The sequence below is a fragment of the Ctenopharyngodon idella genome, chromosome 12 (assembly GCF_019924925.1).
Source record: "Ctenopharyngodon idella isolate HZGC_01 chromosome 12, HZGC01, whole genome shotgun sequence".
Lineage (NCBI taxonomy): Eukaryota > Metazoa > Chordata > Actinopteri > Cypriniformes > Xenocyprididae > Ctenopharyngodon > Ctenopharyngodon idella.
In genome coordinates, this window is record NC_067231.1 from 12,382,066 (window position 1) to 12,398,974 (window position 16,909).

The 16,909-nt window shown below is 36.2% G+C and overlaps 1 protein-coding gene across 7 annotated transcripts; it reads left to right on the forward strand.

The window, feature by feature from the left end:
• The first annotated feature begins 791 nt into the window (after nucleotides 1–791).
• On the forward strand, nucleotides 792–14,976 carry znf281b (zinc finger protein 281b). Of its 7 annotated transcripts, none has more exons than XM_051914426.1 (8): nucleotides 794–1,082; nucleotides 2,609–2,654; nucleotides 3,086–3,498; nucleotides 3,605–3,721; nucleotides 6,101–6,224; nucleotides 6,359–6,442; nucleotides 6,526–6,644; nucleotides 9,074–14,976. In XM_051914426.1, exons 3-8 carry the CDS (start codon nucleotides 3,127–3,129, stop codon nucleotides 10,784–10,786), a joined length of 2,529 nt encoding a protein of 842 aa, XP_051770386.1. In that variant the 5' UTR covers nucleotides 794–1,082; nucleotides 2,609–2,654; nucleotides 3,086–3,126; the 3' UTR covers nucleotides 10,787–14,976. The 7 variants fall into 7 exon arrangements, with proteins under 7 accessions (XP_051770387.1, XP_051770386.1, XP_051770384.1 ...); XM_051914424.1 differs by having other exon boundaries at nucleotides 2,609–2,644; XM_051914425.1 differs by having other exon boundaries at nucleotides 794–2,654.
• The last annotated feature ends 1,933 nt before the right edge of the window (nucleotides 14,977–16,909 follow it).

Below are 16,909 nucleotides of genomic sequence, written 5' to 3' on the forward strand. Positions count from 1 at the left end.
ATATAGCTATCCAAAAGAACAAAGGCGAAATCGGGTAAATATTTTTAATTAGGCATATTTTGGAGGTACCTGATGGTGCATAAACTGCATATGAAGAAACTTTTTTAAATATATGAAGTAATTTATTAAATATAAAATAAAATACATTTATAAAATAAATCTAAAATAATAAAGATCATTTAGGTTTAGGGTTTTGTACAATTTAAGTTTTGATTAAGGATTTTTATTTATTTATTATCTTTTCAATATGTTTTTTACAACAGTAAAATTAGGAACAATTAGGTAGCCTACATTTGTGTCAGCATTCTGTTGGTTTACAATTAGCCATCATTCCAGAAAAATAATATTTTAAGAGAAAAATATGTTTGTAAAATACCCGATAAAGCAAAGGCTGTTTTACCAAAGTTTGACAACACCCACAATGATGGGCATCAATGAAATCTGACCTATTGATTAAACATATTCAACAAAACAAACGTCTATAATTCTAAGTATTTATTTTAAAATCCAATTAGTTCATACAAAATTGCTGCATGATTTGGCCTAAATGACATTTTGTCCCTTATACTCTTATTAAAATCTGAACAATAGATGCCCCTGCACATATTTAACTGAACAAATGGCATGATTACATTAATTTATCTATCTAAACCAGTTCGATTGCAAAATTAATTACTAAAATTAGTTGACCACTGAAAGACTGAGTCTGAAGGATAACAATATCACAGATAGATAGATAGATAGATAGAGTAACATAAACATATACATACCCTGATTTGAGGAATAGGCAGGCTAATATTATGTGCCAGCAATTATGTAAAGAACTAATTCACACTCAGGACAAAGTCGCAGATGCTCAGGCACAATCTTCATTTGCATAGTGGCCCCCTGCTTGACTAGTCCTGCCTGTATCCGTCTGTCTCCTCTCACGACCCGTCCGCTCAACCCATAATTCCCAGCGTCGACACAACATGGAAGAGGCCAACAGCTGCAAGAGAACAATATTTTGGCTGTGAAATAACTCAAAGAATCGAGCGCCGGGATTACTTTGAACACTGCGAGTCGGCCGTGGCCATGTACAAGTAAGTGGGACTGCGTTTGTACCATTTATTTCTGCCCGAGGTTGTAAAGATGAGGGATTGCGCACGGATGAAAGCTCCGAATGAAATCACAGCCGCTCAAGCGAGAGATGCATTTAAGCGCCGAGCATCATTGTTTCTGCTGCAAGAGACTGTGGCGATTAGAAGCGCTTTTAGTAAAAAAAAAAATCGATCTACCTTTGCAGGCGTACATTTATACCAGTCTCGGCGTGCTATTTACATCGTATTTATCGCCGCATATTCTCGGCGGATTGTGTTACTGTGTGTGGGCTATAATTAGTGATGGTGACGAATGGATGAATGGTAACGATATATCACACTCATGTACAAGGCAAAACTTGAGAGGCGACAAAATTACAACGCTGCAGAAGAAACTGTACACGCGAATCTCAGTGTATCGGGCTTCGTTTGTTATAATGGTAGCGTTGCAACGCGTCGCGTGCGGTGTGGAGATGGGCTGTTAGCAGTAGCTCTTTCATCTGCATGCTATTGCTGGCTAGCCCGTTCATCATTTAGTTCAATAAAACACTTCTCAGTTTGGTTTGTTTTTTTTTAACTTTATCTTTCGTATGTATTTTGTGGATAGGTATATGGACACACACGAGTTTGTTTAAAATCTTGTGATGTGTGGTTCTCATGTCTCGCTCGTTCTCGTTAGTTAGCCGTTAGCTGCTAATGGAGTCATTTAGACCGAGATGTGTTTGGTAATTGTGATGAACGACTAGATTAGCTGGATTTGATAAAAAAGGATTACACTTTACTCAGTTTAGCTCCGAAAAGTAGAAAGTAAACTTATAAACGATGTAAAATTAAAGTATCAATTCACCTAAAATTCCTTAAACCTTGTCAAATTATATGTATTAACAGACGGGGCCATATCAATAAGATTAAGCAGCTATCCATTAACGTTAGCTGATCACAATAGAGAACAATGCTGCGGCAACCACAGACTCGGAGTTTGCACCGTGTTTTATTTTCTAAAAAGATGGTAAATCTTATATTAAGGGTGTTTTAAGCATATATTGAAACAATTTTCAATGTGTTTCCGAAAACAGTTTCATAGTCGTCCTTTTTAAGCAAGTATGTCTAATCTTATGATGCTAAGGTTAGCTAACCGATCGTCAAAAAGGACTGATTTGGATCTTCACAAGGGTTGTTTATATTTATTTCCTTGAACTTGTGCTTTTTACCCATTAATCAAAACTAAAACAATATATATATTTTTTAATTTCTTTTCTTTGACCCGAATTTGGTTGAAATGATCTCAACACTGAGTAATCGCCATAATTTCCTTATTGTTATATTTTAGACAGCCTTGACTAGACTAATTATAAAAATATACCATCTTTTCCCATTTAGATCATGCATATTATAAATATGCCTGTCAATTTAGCAAAGACATTAAATGCAATGAAAACACTTGCTAAGATATTGTTTTATGTTTTTAAGCGATACTGTAATAGTTCTGATATAAGTTCCTGATATAATTGTTTGTTTGTTTTTTTCAGCTTTCATCTGTCTGGAGTCTTTCTGACCTTTAAGAGGTTTTTATTTGTCAGTGACCTACACAGAAATTATGACCTTGATTTTAAAGAAATCTGATAGTCTTGGTGGTATAAACACATTGCATTTTACATAGTAAACTAATGCAGCAGCAGATACATTTACTGATTTAGCTTTGTCATAAAAACTGCATTATAATTACAGTTGGCATAGCCTAATCACATGACAGTATGTCATACACCCAATGTGCACAATTCCCTGAATCATCAGCCTGTGTAGTAACTGAAATCAATTGTATTTATGGACCAGGAATAATTAGGAAAATGAAGCATTGCATTTTATAATATTAATACACTTACTTTGACTATTCATAAGAGAATGTTTTTTTTATGTAAATAACTAATTTACTGCTCAGTAGTACTCATGCATTAAACTACTAGATTTAATGTCATAAGCAATCTCGTATTTTCTTGTCTTCATAGCATATTTCATCAATGAACTTTGGCCTGTGGAAGACCCAAGCATGAGTATTATCCAGGACAAGCTAGGCAATGAGTTTTTGCGGAACGGAGGCATGGACCCAAACTTCCCTCCCAGCATGATCATGTTCAGCCATTTACCTCCAGTGACCAGCTTCACGCGCCTGACTTCACAAACCTCCATGGCGGATCTGCCCCAGGAGATGATCCTAAAGAAGGAGCGTGACTCTCCTGACCATGGTGGTGGCTTTCTCCACAGTATGGGTATCAAACAGGAGAAGCTCAGCGAATTGGACTACCGCCTCCCAATGTATGCAACGGGAACCGGAACAGCAGGAGGAAAAAGCACTGATATGCTGGACATGTCGCTTGGCAACCACCAGAATATGCTTTTGCATGACCTAAGCCTTAGCAATGTAAGTCTAGATGATAAACGAGGAGTTATCAATACATGGTGCACTCTGTACTGTACTATACTGTCTTTTTGGTTTTATTTTAAGTTGTTTTTCTGTGCTTCATTAGCAGTTCTCTGGAAGACTGGGGAAAGACCCTAAAGAATCTGGGCCTAGAAGAGGGAGAAGAGCAAATGGAGAAGGACCAGAGGGCAAAACCAGAAGGAAACAAGGGGACTCAGCAAAGGTATGCCTTTTTATCAGTCACTGTGCTATTTAAAGGGTCATGAAACCCTAAAACACATTTTGAGATGTTAACCGATATGAACAGGATACACATCAATTAAAACTACAATAGCATTCATTATGTTTAAGTGAAAAGTGGTTATTTGTTTGTTTTTTGGGGGGCCATTTCATTCTTCTGGTTTAAAAAGCAAAGTGGACCAACGTCATGAAAGTCACGTATATGCGTTTATTTGGAGTGGTGATTGGGTGCCGTGGCTGGAGATTGTGTATATCATCAGTTTCTGAGCTTTTCTCTGCATTATTCATGAAAATGAACTCTTAATCCAATCATGAGCAGTTATTCATGAGATTGCAATACAGCAAAAAATTAAAATGTCACAAACTCACAAAAGCCATTTTCAGTGCTGTTAGTTCACCTCTGTCTGTTCAGCTTTGTGTTTGAACACGTGTAGTAAGTGTATGTTTCCTCAGTACAGTAACACAAAAGTGTTGTTTGCATTTTCCCCATGAATTGGAGGTGGAGTTAACACATAGAAAATATGTCTAATAATATTTAATATGTAACCACACATGCAGCGCGTGTATTTCCGGACTGGAGCCAGTGTGTTTAAGATATTACATATTTCATATACTCTAGTGACTTCACCAAACATGAATCAGCATCGTGTACACACACATTTTTAATCATGTCTTCTTTAAATGAATTATATATGTGCAAATAAGGACACTGGTACAGCTATACATCTAATCATGAACGCGATGACACGATGAATTATTCTGATACACAGAAGACAATGATGTAGACTGAAATTCAAAGAAGAATGGACAAAAACGTAACTATGCCTTTATTCTTTCTGTGTAAAAATAATGTCATTTATTCAGAGATTGCAGTGCTCTTAAAGGTAATACAAATATTATTAGACCTTTTAAATGTTCTTCCTTAATTTTCAGACCAATAGCTCTACTATAATGCTAATTTTTTGATATTTCTAAGAATAATTTTTCAAAACATTTGATTTGTTCAAGATAGTTTAGTAGTCTCTAATGATAAGACTTTTGTGAGTTTGTCATAGGGCTATATATTTTTTTAAATGCATCAATGTGCCCCCAACTTGTTTTTGTTGTTTTGTTGTTGTTGTTGTTGTTGTTTTTTTTTTTTTTTTCCTCCACTCTTATTTTAATATAAATTTGTCTGTATAATGAGTGTGTTGCAGGTCTGTATTTTATTGGTTGTTGTCTTCCCTCTTCCCACCCTCTACACTCCCACTTTTCCACATTTTTTTTTTTGAGTCTTTCAAATCTGAGGTGTGAACGACCAGTGCTAAAAAAAAAAAAAAAGTTTTAATTAAATAGTGTCTGTGATTTAAATGTCATTAAAAAGGTGGTAGATGAATATTTCAGAACAAATTAATAAGTATCAAGATACACTACCAGTCAAAAGTTTGGAAACATTACTATTTTTAATGTTTTTGAACAAAGTCTCTTATGCTCATTGCGGCTGCATTTATTTCATAATAAATACAGAAAAAACAATAATATTGTGAAATATTATTACAATTTAAAATTATGGTTTTCTATTTTAATGTACTTTAAAATATAATTTATTTCTGTGATCAAAGCTGAATTTTCAGCATCATTACTCCAGTCTTCAATGTTACATGATCCTTCAGAAATAATTCTAATATGCTGATTTGATACTCAGTTATTATCAATGTTGAAAACAGTTGTTGCTTAATATTTTTTTGGAACCTGTGATACTTTTTTCAGGATACATTGATGAATAAAAGGTTAAAAAGAACAGCATTTATTCAAAATATAAATCTTTTCTAACAATAAAAAAATTACTATCACTTTTTATCAATTTAACACATCTGTGCTGAATAAAAGTATTAATTTCTTTCCAAAAAAAAAAGAAAGAAAATGGCTTTTGAACGGTAGTGTATATTGTTACAAAAGATTTCTATTTTAAATAAATGCTATGTGTTAACTTTTTATTCATCAAAGAATCCTGAATAAGTTTCACCGGTTATAAAATAATATTAATCAGCACAACTGTTTCCAACATTGATAATAAATCAGCATATTACAATGATTTCTGAAGGATCATGTGACATTGAAGACTGGAGTAATGATGCTGACAGTTCAGCTTTGCATAACAGAAATAAATTATATTTTAAAGTATATTAAAATAGAAAACCATAATTTTAAATTGTAATAATATGTGAATGAATGTATGTATAATGTATAACAAAAACATATGTATTGAATGTATAACAAAAGGCTGAAAAAAAAAAAATATATAAGTTTTATTTTATTAGATTTATTAGATTTTAATAGATGGAGAAGTTTTAATTTCTTTTTGTCTACTTGCTGTTTTTAGTCACTCATGCTGGATGGGGATTCTGGGCCCCTCTCTCCCAACTCTAAACCGCACATATGCGAGCACTGCAATGCAGCCTTCCGTAGTTCCTATCATCTGCGCAGACATGTGCTCATTCACACAGGTGAGCAGCTTTTTCTGCCAATTGCACTACCCTTTTCAGATTCAGACTCAAGAAGCATTCATGGGATGGTTTGGTGAACAACATTAATGTGGAGAAATTGTTTTTTTTTTTTTTTTTTTTTTTTTTTGGTACAGGTGAGAGGCCTTTTAGGTGCAGTCAATGTAATATGAGCTTCATACAGAAGTATCTGCTGCAACGCCATGAAAAAATCCACAGCGGTGAGTCTGTTTACATTTGTCTTATACTTGTCATAAGCAAATATTACGATGGTGCTGAGATTTTTTTTTTTCTTGCTCAACAGGGGAGAAACCATTCAGCTGTGACCAGTGCAACATGCGCTTTATTCAGAAATACCATATGGAGAGACACAAAAGGACACACAGTGGAGAAAAGCCATATAAATGTGACACCTGCTTACAGGTAAGACATAACAGAAATGCTTTTTTTACTCAATGACAAATAAGAGTGTCCACAATACAATTTCAATGCAGAAGTAAGCTATTTTTTTGTGAATGTTCAAGAATCCAATTCATTAGCCACTATAGGTAAATATAGGTACATCAAGCAGCATAACACACTGTTTTTGTACAGCTAAAACAACTGGAAGTGGATGACACTGGGAAGCCTCGCACATTCATGTTACAAATGGCCACAACTGCTCTTAGGTTAAAAGTTTAATCACTCATACACGCATATGAGTGTGTAATAATCCTAATCGTTATTTTATAGTTTATCTCTTACAAAAAATTTTTTCTCCTGCATATTAGTTGGACTACATGAATTTAATTTGGTGGACAAAAGGTTTTTAAATAGTAATAAGCAGTGAAATGGTTTATTTTTCCCTTTGTTTATAAGAAATAATTATAAGATTGTCAAACTACTTAATGTTTTATTTTCAAGAATTGCAAGTCAGTTCTGAAAATTCAGATTTGAATTTTAATTCAGAACTGTGAATTGACCATATGCACGGTTACTTCTTGGTTTTGGTTAAGCCAGCTTGCGCATTTCCAGTGAACTGTTGGCTGTCATTCTGTACTCGCTATACATACACACAGCCATCAATGGTTGACTTTTTAATGTTGTATTTATATTTTAATGCAATTATCACACTTGCCTAATTTGCCAATAAACCAGTTTATTGCTATAAAGACAAAGCTAATGGGAACGTTTGAATAAGTAATGCGGTGTCTGTAATTAGACACTCATACACAACATTTTTCCAGCACATTAATTACCGTTATAGCCAGATGATGGCGGCAGAGGAACATTTATTTACCCATATATTAGCCATTTCCTGTAGTAGTTTTTCTCTTTTGCTTTTGAATATATATTAAACATTATAAAATACTAGGTTTAAAAATACATTTTGTCAAGGTGAAGTATGAAGTACTCACAAAATCTCATGAAAAACAATAACTTTTTCTTGTGAATGAATTACACAAAGCAAGCACTGCGCTCTCCTTTTATAATCACAGAAGCTGTCAGTGCAGTGCAAGCTCACTGAATTTGGCACACTTGTGAACTCACATTTTATTCAATGAATCTAACTTAAGTGCACAATAAATCTTTAATTTACAGTGTGTTGATGCTTTTTCTCAAGCAAAAGTGTGAAAACTGATGGTCGAATTGAAATTTGCTGAGGAGGAACACTGTTGTCATTTTATGTCGTCTTACGCCGGTTTCACACTTCAAGCGGCGCACTTTTAGTGGCGCGTGAGCAGCGCATATATTTTCCGGCGTGCATGTTAACCAACGGATGCATTCACACCGCCAGCAGGAGCGACGCATGAGCAGCAGTGAAGCGGGGGTTTCGGCGCCGAGTCTATTTTTGCTGCACTGCTGACGCTCAATTAAAGTGAAAGCACACTTTTGATGGACAAAATAAATATAATTTCACACAGTGTTCAAAATGCTCAGAATAAGCATGTCTAATGTGTTTTAACAAGAATTTGAGTATGACAGAAAAGAAAATTAAGAATCAAAAATATTTATAGAAGATTTACACATTTTAATTATTCAGGTTGGGTAAAAGTATGGTGTATTATAAAAAAACTAAAGTAAACTAGCCAGAAAATATGATGTATAAACATTTTAGTTATTACACAGACATATATATAGGCTGCAGCATACCCAAATCAAACCCGAGTTTGCTGACTTTTTTCGCCGAGTTTGCTGTCTTGTAAACGTGTAGGCAGCAGATGATGTAAAACACAAAGCTTACCTCATTCGTGTGCAGCAATGGATGACACGAGGCTTTTATTTATTTTTTTTACGTTTATATGCAAATGTTGTACACCTGCCCATGTTAACAAACTTTCAAGACTATCAAGTTTATAATGACCAACTTTATAAAAAACAAATTTATAGTTGTCTTTGTAAAGAAATGCTCACTGTATATGTAGCTTCGAGCTGCTGCTGTGACGCTGTACAAACGCTTCCAGTGTGAATACTCGCGCGTCTCTGCAGCTGCAGTGACGATGTAGTTACGTTCACACGCCGCTAAAGCTTGCAGTGTGAAACAGGCGTTAATTTTGAAAAGTGAAAAGTGACTATATTCTGATTATAAATTAAGTATTACACTACTGATGCTGTTAAAGCTACCTCAGGACATTGAAGATACCACACACCAACAAGTGACATATCACTGGAAGTGTTCCAGCTGGCTTATGTTATTGCGGAAGTTCTTAAGAACGTTCTTTGTTTATGGGCAATTAACATACTCATCATAGAAGATATGTATTTAAGTCATTTTACATATGAATTGCATTTTTAATGTACTTTTTTAATAAATTCATTGATCTAGACAAAATAATGAGCATCAGGAAACCTTTCTTTCTTTCTTGCCTCAGTATTTCTCACGGACGGATCGATTACTGAAGCACAAGAGAACCTGTGGAGAAGCCATAAAGAAAGGTCTGGACCCAGGGATGCTGGACCTTGGAGATGAGGATATGGGACAAGGCAGCTACCTACTCACTCAGGGAAACACCAGCGCCCCACCACGCAAGAGGGGCAAGTCCAAAAGTGGCAATGACGGAGGAGAGCGGCGAAGGAAGAAAGGAGCAGCTGCGGGAGGAGGAGTGCAAATGGCACGAGGACTCGGCCCACAGGACTACACCTTGGACATCCCCAGTGGATCAGGGGCATCTTCTTCAGGGGCTCTGGCTGAGACAAGCATGGACAACCAGCATGGACGCACACCCAAGCTTGTCTTTAAGAAAGGTGGCCACAAGGGAATGGACAAGGGTCCGGTTTCTATGGAGGAGGCCAACCATGAGCAGAAGCTGCTGACGCAGAAGCAAGGATCTATGGACATGTCTGGAGCTGGAAGTATGGATGGTCTCAGCCTCCTTCAAACCTCTGGTGGCCCCAAACAAGGAGGTACCAGCAGCAACTACGACGATGCCATGCAGTTTTTGAAAAAAAGACGGTACCTGCATGCTGCTAACAGCAGCGCTGCAGCTGACTTTAGCTCTGTCCACCTTCCGCAGCCGACGGTCATCCAAGGTGGCATAGGAGAACCTACACTAGCCTTGCTTGACACCTCGCCTTTGGTAAGCGTTGACAAGCATGACAAATCAGGGATCCCAGATGAGGTGCTGCAGAGCCTGTTGGACCATTACAGCCACAAATCCGATGGCTCTCACCACGATGTGACTTTTGATCTGCAAGACTCTCACCATGTGGAACTGCAGCCCGCCTCTGCCACCTCTGAACTGGGCCAGGATGAGGTATCTCCTGGCTCTGGAGACAAGAGTGGGGTGATGAACGAGTACTCCAAGTTCTTGCTCCAGACCTTGGAGAGAACCAGCCATAGCAGCAGTTTCATTTTGGGCCCGTCTGGACCCTTCCCAAGCCTCCTGTCGTCCAGCAGCAGCCCTGTTAGCACACTCTTCCCAGAAAAGAACATCTACACCACCTCACCACTAGATTGCGGATTTGGACAGCCCATTTCCTCCCCTCTTGCACCTTCCTCTTCAACTTCCTTAAGCAAGTCCCATTATGGAATGCTGGTAGGTTCTCCGTCACCCTCCCATGCCTCACCATCCTCCCAGCAGTCCTTTCATCTCAGCAGTCTGGAGCCAGCTCCGCACCAGCAGCTTACTCCATCTCAAGAGCTCACTGACCAGCTGGAGAAGCAGCACTCGCCACCGTACGCTCTCGCAACTCAGGAGCTGACCAATGGCAGCCAGAAAGACCAGCAGACCAAGAACGGCAGCTCTTCTGTCAATGGCAGCAACAACGGGAACGGCACCGGTGGTGGCTCATCTAATGGCTCTGTCTATCCTGACCTTGCTGCCCTGGAGTCGTCTAAGGAAGTGGACATGCGTTCCACCTACCAGATAGAGAACTTCGCCCAAGCCTTCGGCTCTCAGTTCAAGTCTGGTCGACGAACCCCGCTAGGTTACGGCAGCGACCCACGAGTGGGCATCACAGAGGTCGACCACAGGATACAGCGGACTCCCGTATCTGAATTCTCAGGGTATACTAGTCTCTTAGCAGATGTCAACGAGCCGGCTAGCTCAGGATCCAAAACCCCCACAAGCCAAAGCTACAGGTAAAGGTTAAGGGAGCTCACCTGACCCTGTTATGTGGGATGAGGACTGTCTCTAATGCGTCCCTCTCCTCGCTGAGTAAAACTTTAATTATTACACTGCCATTAAATGTCAATAGAAGACGTTACCAGGGAAGGTCTACAAGACCTCAGATGCAATTTTTCACTTTTTAAAAAAAAAATTTTTTTTATGTGTTTTAGTCATTTTGTTTTATTAGCGTAGTGGATGTAAGGCTAGATTTGAATATTTCCAGCGATATTAGAGGCTAGCGAAGGACTTCTTTCAGAAACCTTGTATGTCTTAGCAATCATAGTCTAATTGTAAGATTAAGTTAATAATGGAAGATGATTTTACAGTAATAACAGATGTCAGGGAGTGGCCCAGTATTCAATGGCAAAAAAAATGTATTGTCTGTTACAATGATCTAAAGTATTACTCAGGAAAAAGCAGTAACTTTTTTTTAAACGAGGTGCACTAGCGCCCCTTTTTTTTTTACAGGTGTACGTTTGAAATGACAGTGAAGCTTTTTGTTTTTGAAATTCCTTGAAGAAAAAGACAGTCAATCGGGAAACTGCGTGTTCAGTGGAATGACACTGGTGGCTCTTTCCACTTCTTGTGCATTTGTAAAGTTTATGGTACTTCTGATATCAATGTGAAAACACTTTCATCCCTAAGGGCCATGTTTAAAAACACAAAAAACATACTGGTAGGCAGATACAAACATTCTAGCGTATGTAGATATTTATTTGTAGCTACATGGAACTTGCATAACTATTGTCTCAGGGTGAGCAGTAATTCTTATCCCCTTCTTTAAACTTTACTCTTTGTCAGCTGACATCACTTTGATCTCTCAAGGAATCAAATAAGCACTTTTATAAACCACTGAAAGCAAGAATTCAGATTCAGGACACATAAAACTATTATTTTTGATGAAGAAAGCTGTGATTTTTAAAAGTAGGGGAGGGAACGGCAGATTTGCCATAACAAAGGGCATTTTTGAATATTCATTGGGGTTATAGGTGATATTTTGTTCCTTTAATTGAAAACACTGTTATTGGACGTGAATGCCACTTTTTTTTTTTTTTTTTTAATAGTTGTGGGCTACTTCGAGGCATTTTTTTGTGCTGAAGGTGTTCAGGTATCATGACTATTTGACTTGGGCTGAGCAGCAACATTTGGAGTTCTACCTCTTATAGTGTGGTTTTGAATTTAATGCCTGACAAAATTGCAAGCTTCCTTTTTAAATGGTTGGAGGGAGAAGAACCCAATGAATTGGAAGGACCTAAACCTGTGGTGTTTGTTTTTAAATGAGCAGTGAATTAGGAAAAGACTTCATGTTGAGACGAGGTGTTTTCTTCCCAATGCAATTTTTCATGTCCTTGGTAAGAGTGGTGGGCTGCTTTGTCTTCCTGGTTTTTGGCCCATGCAGCAAGCCTATGTCCCGCGTGAGGCCTTTCGGTGGTCTTGCCGTTTTTTTCCCCTGCCTTTTACTTAAACCTGTCCCAGAGAAATGCCATCAGTGTGATGGTATCAAGAACAAAGTCTGAATGCTGCACTCCAAACTCGTTCCATGCTTTTATAGAATGAAATGAAAAAAATAAGGAAAAGAGTGGCGTGAAGAATAGGATTGACCTTAATATACCTCATATCATTGTAAAAATGAGAAACCAGGGACATGTTTCATGTAGTGGAAATATTGTAGTATGCGTCAACTTATTGTATAATCATTTAATGCCACCTGTGTTTACAGTTAAAGTTGATTTCTTGGAATACAAATGTACTATTTTATTTCTTTTCTGTTAAGCGGTGATGCCAAGCAGTGTTTCATTGTAGAATAATCCCTAGAATTTCATGAAATGTCTCGTTTCCCCCTTGTTTTTGTTACTTGCTATGTGTTTTGATATGGTTTCTAGAGAGACTTTGTTTACAATAATGTACAAAAACACTAAAAATGTTTTTGTTTTCTTTTTGTTTCTGATATGCATGATATGAAGTTGTTTTTATGGCTTTCTTCTGATCACTATTGCACCAAATGTTTGTAGCATATATGTCCCCGACTTCAGTCTCATTTGTCACAGGGCTGTACATGTCAGATGACTTTATAAATGATTAGGTAAGCCAATAAAAACGTTTTGTTATAAAACAAACCCCATTTTAACATTTGTCCAGATAAGGTTAATGAGATATAGGGCAGCTGATGTCAAGACAGGAAATAACAATGATTGTTTTCTCAGCTCTTGGTAATGTGAGAATATGTGGGGGAAAAAATCAATGTAAAATGTAATATTTAATTTTTATTATTTTATTATTTTTTTAAATTGGGTTATAGATGGGTAGGTCACAGGGAGAAAGAAAAAAGGTGTGTAAAGATGAGGCCATTTAAAAAGATCTTTGTGCTATGGTGGATATTAATGTATATTAATTTGCTATTTTTTTCTAGTCATGGCCAAATTAAAGAAAATCTCAAAGGTAAAAAACGAGGATAACAATAAGATGATGATAATTGGAAGCAAAAATTGTTAGAAGTGCTATGGAGGGTGCACTCAATTAAATTTTCTTGGCTAAAATATTTTTTAAAAATCATCTGAATTAGATTGAAGTATGCCTAAGTATAAAATGTAGTTGCTTTTCAATTTGCCAAACTGAATTGTTTGAAACTTTCGTTCTTTTGTTTTAAAAGGTCATACTTGAATTTTATTAAAACACAATTTATTCTTAATTCATATACACCATTTACTCAATTTAATTTTGATGGCAATTTACATACAGTTGCGTAAAAATATAAATATTTGAGTTTTCCAAAATTTTCACCATATAGAACAATACGTTTTTGTCTGTATCTGTCAACAGAGGAAATGCAACAAACCATGTTAGACTGTTTAACATCCTTACCATATGGTTATTTATTGAATCTTTATCTGTTCTGTACCACCAGGTGGCAGCAAAATAGGTCTTTTATAAAGGCCCCTTGGCTCAAATTCTTTTGTTGCAGCAAAAAGGTGTGTATCAGACCAAAACAAATGATTTACTTTTTTTTTTTTTTTTTTATATATCTGACAAGGAAGAACCATTTCCCGTTATTGAATGTTGCCAAATGTGATGAATACTCATGTTAAATAAACATCAGTTCTTCTGGGCAAGGCTTTACTGGGGACCATAAAAATTGATGGGAGTGTGTGAATTTACTTGCCATTTATATCAAAAGTATATAAATTGATCTGTTCTGACACTATTGGTATATAATGGACAGAGGTCCATGCTGGTATACCTTACAGAAAAATTAAACTTTATTCATATTTTCATGATTGTATTCCCTGGTGGGAAAAAAGATATCAAGCATAAATTACAGTACAAAGGGCTTTGTTTTATGAGCTTGTACAAGGAGGTTTCATGTTGTGGAGAAACAGATTGTTTCCTGATTGGACATAATTTAACCAAATCAGTTGTTTTGTTTTGATTAATATTATTTTTCTTTTTTTGTGTGTGTACATTTCCTCATTTCCTCTGACGCTATCAAATGTAAATATTACAGTCTGAGGTCATCTATGTATCTCAATCAAAACAGACCAGGTGCATAATGGCTGTTTTTTATTTGTTCTTTATTTGCCAACAGTAAAGAATGGGTTGGACTTCAGGTAAATGGACTCAGTGACTTGGCAACAGGACAATTTAAGTTCCCAGTAAGTCAGGCTTCACTGTTATGATGCTTTGAACTATCAAACTTAACAATACTCTATTTCATTATGTTTTTAGTCTTTCATTACATGGCAGACTGTTTAAGCCAATGGTTTAGTCAGCAGCTAGATTTAATGTGTTACTACATTAAAATAATGCCTCTCTGATTCAGCTCTCATAAGTAGTATAAATGTTAAATAATGAATATGAAATCGTCTGTTACAGTTTTAACAGCTATTTAATGGGTTTTTCAGCTTTTTCACACTATAACCTAGTAAACTAGAAACAAGGGTCTTTTCTATGCATACGACATGGACAGCAGCAGGTGTTTCAAAAACAGGTAATACAGTCATTCAGAAAATGTTGCTGGTACCAGTCCTCTATGTCAGAATTAAAAAAAGTCTCATTCAGATGTCTCAGTGACTCAGCTGGACCAATCTGATACTAGAGCACATATGTCAGAAGAGGGGCAAAGTGCGTTGGGTGTTCTAGATTAATAAAACACTTAATTACAAACCTGATCATGTGACTTTATCTTTTATGACTATGATTGACCTACCATTTGTGACAAACTGTCCCTTGGTGTTATTTGAGTAGTGATAATTTTTGCAGGAAGTGTTTTTATGTACTTATTTTGTGTGTATTCACAATATTCTGTATCTAGAATTTTGGCACAGTTTGGCATTATAATATCACAGGGAGATAATACAATTATTATTTTTTTTCAATAGAAGTAAAGATATACCATTAATTCGTGTAACAGGTATAATGTCACTGAGCATCAGCAGCCTTTGTTCATGTTCTTATCAAAAGTTTGGTGTCAAAGGTCCCAACAATAATAAGGTTTATAAATCACTAGTAAATATTTTACAGGCATAAACCTGATCTAACAATTTATTGTAACTTTAGTTAAAGTAAAACATAAGATTTTATATATTCTTTAAAGTGTGAACGTCATTAGTCCAATGATGTACTTTGGCACAGTTGGTTAAGTAAAGAACATAATAAATCACTGACCTCTACACATAAAAGTTTAATTGATATTTGTATATTATCTACATGATGCGTTTTCATTGATCGGATCACAAGTGGATGACGCTAAATACAGAACATTTTGAGCTTGTCCACTTTCGACCACTTCCAGAGGTAGTCGAAAACGCATTCAACGCATTTCTTTCGTGTAGACACTCATGTGGTCGAATGTGTTCGAACAGCCACAAAAGTCTGCCTACTCCGTGCCTGCTGACTTGATGCGTAAACATTATGGGAAGCACGCAAGCCAGATGGATTTAAATTTTGTCGGCTGAAGACCCAAGTTTGGTTTGAAGATGATAAATGTACCAAGCACAATGTTCTCTCACCATTCCTAATTTCTAACACGTACTCGCAGCATTTGGTGCGGTCTTGCTGCTCTCCGTATGTTTTTCCATCGTCTCTGTGCAATATGTAAATTGCACAAGCTTATTTTGACCACTAGATCGAAAGATCTGGGGAAAAAAAATCCATACATTTACCCGCCCATAGACCTGAAGAAATCAGGACAGAAATGGTTGAAAGTAGACAAAAGAGGTGGATTAAAACACCAGGGCTGCATCCGAAATTGCATACTTCTCTACTATATAGTAGGCAAAAAGTACACGGACACTTTACTATTCCATGAGGCCACAGGAGAGAGTTTGTGAATAGCAGTGAAGCGACATAACTGGCTGGTAGGTAGTGGTGGACGAAGTACACAAATCAAGAACTTGAGTAATACGTATCATAAAATATTACTCAAGTGAAAGTATTTAGTGCTCCTTTTCAATTTTACTTGAGTGAAAGTACAAAAGTACTTGATTTTTAATGTACTCAAGTAAAAAAAATACTGATTGATGAATGTTTATTTTGTCATTTTATATAGGCCACTTATATAATTTAATTTTATTATATATTTTATATAATCCTATTGCTCAAAATAATTATGAATGATTATGAATTGTCAAATAGCCAGCACTAGTCAGTATGGATGGAAGATTAGTGGATGCAGATACATAATATGTAATGTGTGTTGACAAACAATATAAAAACAGACGAAACATATAGGGCTAAATACATAACATTTAAAAAAAAAAAAAAATGGTGCAGCAGCGGGGAAGATGAACGTGCATGTGTTATTTTAATTGGTGTTAGAGTTGCACGATTCTGGATAAAATGAGAATCAAGATTTTTATTTGTTTCTTTCAAATAGAAATCATGATTCTCCGATTATTCTGAATAGACAACTAAACAAAATTGCGTATAATTAATTACTAGAGGACAAAATATTAATTGCTGCAGTCTATTTAAAAATATTTAATTAATTAATTTACAAAATAGGTTTGAATGAATGATTTAATGACTCACTCATAACTATTTCACTTGTTTCATTACTGGATGAATCAATGTTTTTGAACAAATCTTTTGAATGAATCATTC

Coding starts and splice junctions, on each gene's coding strand:
- znf281b (XM_051914421.1), top strand. CDS start 3,127: ATGAGTATTATCCAGGACAAGCTAGGCAATGAGTTTTTGCGGAACGGA. Junction 3,499..3,604: donor ATGACCTAAGCCTTAGCAAT/GTAAGTCTAGAT, acceptor GTGCTTCATTAG/CAGTTCTCTGGAAGACTGGG. Junction 6,225..6,358: donor ACATGTGCTCATTCACACAG/GTGAGCAGCTTT, acceptor TTTTTGGTACAG/GTGAGAGGCCTTTTAGGTGC.